The sequence below is a fragment of the Myotis davidii genome, unplaced genomic scaffold, assembly GCF_000327345.1.
Source record: "Myotis davidii unplaced genomic scaffold, ASM32734v1 scaffold419, whole genome shotgun sequence".
NCBI classification, from domain to species: Eukaryota; Metazoa; Chordata; class Mammalia; order Chiroptera; family Vespertilionidae; genus Myotis; species Myotis davidii.
This window is the reverse complement of record NW_006294998.1, coordinates 4757698-4763060: the sequence shown is the minus strand read 5'-3', so window position 1 is coordinate 4763060 and position 5363 is coordinate 4757698. Positions and strand designations below refer to the sequence as shown.

Genomic DNA, 5363 nt, shown 5'->3' with positions numbered 1-5363 from the left:
TGTGCAGGAGGCAGCTGATCGATGTTTCTCTCTCATCGATGTTTCTAACTCTCTATCTCTCTTCCTTCCCCTCTGTAAAAAATCAATAAAATATATATATATAAAAAAAAGAAAGCAAGTAATCAAACAGATATCTGTACAACTTTGTTCATAGCAACTTTATTCACAGTAGATGTAAGATGGAGGCAAACCAAGTGTTCACTGATGGATGAATGGATAAAGAGAGGTGATATATGCATACAATGGAGTATTATTCATTAATAATTCATTCATTAATAATATTCATTAAAAAATCCTGTCATGTGGTACAAGAATGAATCTTGAAGACAGTATGCTAAGTTAAATAAAGCAGTCACAAAAGGCCCAAAACTGTATGATTCCACTTCTTTGAGGTATCAAGAGTAGTTAAATTTATAGAGATAGAAAGTAGAATGGTAGTCAACAGGATCTGGGCTAGGGGGTGGGAGATGGGTGGGTTGCCATTTCTTTTCTACAAGAAAAAAGTTCAATAGTTAAAAAAATAAAGCAAAGTTGGATCTGCGAGAATGACCTGATTATGTAGGACTTTAAAAATTAGGCAAAAACCACAATTAGGTACCATTTTCTACCCATTAGGATGGCTACTAACAACAAAAAAAAGCAGAAAATAACAAGTGTTGATGAAGATATGGAGAAATTGGAAGCCTTGTGCACTGATGGTCAAAATGTAAAATGGCATAGCCTCTGTGGAAAAAAAGTATGGAAGTTCCTAAAAAAAAATTAAACATAGAATTACAACATGAGCTAGCAAATCAGCTTCTGGATATACATCCCAATGAATTGAAAGCAAGTAATCAATAGATATTTGTACAGCTCTGTTCATAGCAACTTTATTCACAGTAGATGTAAGATGGAGGCAAACCAAGTGTTCACTGATGGATGAATGGATAAAGAGAGGTGGTATATGCATACAATGGAGTATTATTCATTAATAATTCATTCATTGATAATACTCATTAAAAAATCCTGTCATGTGGTACAAGAATGAATCTTGAAGACAGTATGCTAAGTTAAATAAAGCAGTAATAATTCATTCATCATTAATACTCATTAAAAAATCCTGTCATGTGGTACAACAAGAATGAATCTTGAAGACAGTATGCTAAGTTAAATAAAGCAGTCACAAAAGGCCCAAAACTGTATTATTCCACTTCTTTGAGGTATCAAGAGTAGTTAAATTTATAGAGATAGAAAGTAGAATGGTAGTCACCAGGATCTGGGCTAGGGGGTGGGAGATGGGTGGGTTGCCATTTCTTTTCTACAAGATGAAAAAAGTTCTGCGGATGGATGGTGGTGATAACTGCACAACAGTGTGAATGTACTTAATGTCACAGAACTATATTCATAAACATGGTTAAGAGGGTAAAATAGATGTTATGTGTATTTTACCACAATTAAAAAATAATATTAATTTTTAAAAAAGCTAGGCAGGGCAGTTTGGACAATAACAAAAGACAATCATTTTTGGTTCCTGAACAAAGAAATGCAGACTTGAAATCTGTGTTTGAAGAAGCTTAGATTGGCAAAAGATGCTGCTCAATTAGAGCAAAAGGAGACAAATTAAAATCCTTTTGGGGGAATCCCATCAGGATGGGTCAGAGCCCTCTGTGGGACTGAAAGAAAAGAATGAGAAGGAGAATCTACATTTAGATAAGTGTAGGATATAGAACAAGAACCTAGTGTCGAGAAACTGAATTTAAGAACAGCTGTCCAGGCTAAGATACTTTCTTAAAAAATGACAAGTAGGTATACATATACTAGAAATAATATCCATTAATTTTGTGGAAGAGTGATTATAAAATACATTTGAGTAGAGGATTGGATTTCTCATGTAGAAGATTCAGATTTTATTCACAACTATCTAAATGGGCACCAATTTTAACTGTTCCTGCTATTGAATGTCTCCTGTTGTAATAACCCATCTGATCTGTCTTGATCATTTATCATCCCATAAAGCAGGTAGAGACAATGGCAGAAATTCTCTACCTGAGGGATGCATATTTTGCAGTTCACCAGATACCATTTTAGCATGCACGTTTACAAATGAGCTTCTAACTCACAAAAGTAGTTATATATGCTTCCTTGGAGGGTTTATTCTATATAAATATTTATTATAAGACAATTTTAAAGATGCAATATACTGTATTTAAATAATGGAATGACATTTCCCACTTCCTTAAGAAAGAAAACAATTGTGGCTATGATAAATAGTTGTGAGGAAGGAGAAGATAAATTTTATTCTAGCCAGTGTTGTTTTGCTTTATCAACAAAAATGCATGTAAAATGTAAATTGGTCTACTTTTTCCATTGTGAAGAGTGTTCAGCTGATGAAAATCCCAACCACAGACTTTTTTCTTCTCTTTTAATTTCAGTTGAAGAAACTCCAAGTTGGTCCGTGACTCTCCCAGTGGTTCTGGGAATGCTGGTGGCTTTGGTTGGTCTTTTTGTCTTGCTGGCTTTCCTTCAGTACAGAAGACTTCGCAAAGGATATGCACCCTTAATGGAGACACATTTGAACAAGAGATACACAGAAGAAGCCTAGGATGCCCGTGCCTTACCCTAGAGAAGAGGCCAGCCACGAAGACCTTGTTGCTGAGATCCTGACAACAAACTAATCCTCACGGGTCTTCCTTTAGCTGAAGATCTTTGGCACAGCTCACTCTGTTGTGATGATGATCCCAAACACAGGCAATGCTTAGCTGTAGCTTCTGGTTTGCTTTTCTGTGTAACAGACTGAAGCTGAAGTGCTTGAGGCTATCTCTACCATCAAACAAAGGTAGAGCTGAAGATGTGTGCTATCTCATAATAGTTCCCCATATTGATTTAGCCTCCTCAGTGTTTTGAGAACATAAAAAAAATGTTGGTAGTGTAGATTTATTGTAATATTATGGTTAGTGAAATTTGTGATTTGGACAAGATTATGGTTCAATCTTTCTCAGCCCAAGTGTCACCATTTGTAATAGGGTGGGGTAGGGAGTGGCAGGTGCCACAATGGTCTCTAAGCTCTCTTTGAACTACAAATATCTATGCTTTTAGGTGCCTTTCTGATTGTCTTCTTGAGGCTTATTTTTCTTCTTTTCCTCTTCAGCCTTTAAAATGGCTGAGAGGATGAAAATAGGCCTTATTTTCCAAGTAAGGTAGAGAATAAATGAATGAATGAATGAATGATTCGGTTCTTTTATATATCAGACTTTTCAGAATTTGTCGAAAGTCTGAAGTTCTTAACAGTAGACATTATCACAAGATTCAATAGCTGGGTAAATATGAATCATACAGTGATAAATAAATAAATGAAGGATTAAATTATAGAGCTTTCCAGTTAATTAACATACAATTTCAAACCCATTACCAAAAATAGAATCCCTCTTTCCAGGAAAGGCTGACTGGAGAAGGCTGGTGAGGATCCCGAATATCAGAGTTCCATTGCTCTCAGTCTCATTTGACTGATCCTGAACCAACTTCTTTACTAGGTAGCCTCAGATGAAATATTACTAACCTAAAATGCATTTGGCTTATTTTTAAGAGTTGACTTTGTACTGATTAATTCTGTATTATACTGACATTACTTATGAATATTAATTAATTAAGTCTCATCATTTAAAAGCAAACCAAGTATACAAAATAGAACAACTAGGAATTAAATGGTTATGCTCCATTTAGTAAACATCAGATCATGAGAGATAAGAATGAGGCATTTTTTTCACTAAGATGTTTAAATTTAGCAATATGATCTTCACTTCCAAGAAGCTAATAGCTATTGAGAGTTCAAGGCAAATTTCACCTGCTCATATCTGTACTTATGCATCAGGCCAAAGTTCTAGAAGGTAGCCCGTCTGTCTGCTCATTTCAGCACCTCTCTCTGGAATTGATGTGTGTCAAGAATGGGTGCTAAGAGGATCCTAGAGCTGCCTTCTACAGATGGGGGCTTAGAGGGTACAAGGTTCACCCACACCCAGTGTGGTCCACTGGAATAAAATTGGGAAAGCCAGAGAAATGCACAAAGCTCAATCTGAACTGAATTTGAGTCTCATACAGCCACAGGTATATTTAAGAGTAGGCTCAGCAAATAAGAACCAAGGTAGCCCAGAGTCCTTCATGGGGTGAAGGACTGCTGAGATTATTTTAGCCACAGCTGCATCAGAACTCCTGTCTTTAACAGCATATGGAAAATTTAACAATGTTTCATTAACGTTCTCCACTTTGAAAAGTTTATGCTCCCGACCCAGGGTTGAACACATTTTTACACCAAAGGAGATATATATTAAAATGAACATATAGCTGTGCACGATAGGATGTTCCAGAAAAGTTGTGCATAAATCATTTCTACGTTAAAAGCACCAGGGGAATTAGTTTTTATAGATGAACTATTATGAATAATTCTATAAAGCAAATAATCACCTCTAGCTTCTCTTTTAGGTATATTAGAATTTTCATACGTCGTATTCTCATAAGATTTGTTTAAAGCAAGATCTATTTGTGGTAGAAGTAAAGGATAGTCATTTATACTTAGCTATTTTATCTTTAGTGCTGAAACTTCTAAATATTATATTTTATAATGTCTTCCTGAAAGAAATAATTTCCTGATTTTATAGTTCTTTTAAGAGGAATAACATTTTCTAACAGCTTCTAATATTACAATAAATCAATGATGAATGTCTTTTAAAAAATTTAAAGGTAGAACAAACCTGTAGGATAAAAAGAGTTGGTATTTACATACATTGAATGTTATGCAAATAAACTCAGAAAATATCAATGAGCATTGTAGTGTTATACTTCTCAATGATAGGAAGAAAATTCAACCTTGAACAAAATGAATAGATAACTTTATATGCTATATCCTCAGTATGAGAAAAATTATATGTATAAGAATTATGATTTCAAAGGAAATGTTTTTATAAATCTAATACACAGAAGTGAAATGAAATCCACTGACATCTTTCCTTTGTGAATGAAATTCTCTTCTAATTCTAAAATTCTTTGACATTAATTTGTGTCTTGCTTAGGATTTAACATTGTTAATTATAATAATCCTAATGAATAATTTCAATCTCACATTAACAAGAAGTAAAAAACTTATTAAAGAAGAAAATAAAAATAAATGTTGTTTTGCAGATTATTATCATCTGATGGGGCTATTGTTTTTTAACAATAATAATTTGTGAGCATCAATTCCCAACACACACTAGAGGCCTGGTGCACAAAAATTTGTGCACTCGGGCGGGGGGGGGGTCCCTCAGTCCGGCCTATGCCCTCTTGCAGTCTGGGACCCCTCGGAGGATGTCCATCTTCTGACTTAGGCCCGCTCCTTGGGGGATCAGGCCCAA

The 5363-nt window shown here is 34.9% G+C and overlaps 1 protein-coding gene across 1 annotated transcript in view; it reads left to right on the top strand.

Moving 5' to 3' along the window:
- DCT (dopachrome tautomerase) overlaps nucleotides 1-5155 on the top strand; it is a 34505-nt gene extending 29350 nt beyond the window's left edge. The window contains exon 8 of the mRNA XM_015567725.1: nucleotides 2412-5155. Coding sequence (XP_015423211.1) covers nucleotides 2412-2581 — 170 coding nt within the window. The 3' untranslated portion in view covers nucleotides 2582-5155. The remainder of the gene's footprint in view (nucleotides 1-2411) is intronic.
- Nucleotides 5156-5363: the final 208 nt, after the last annotated feature.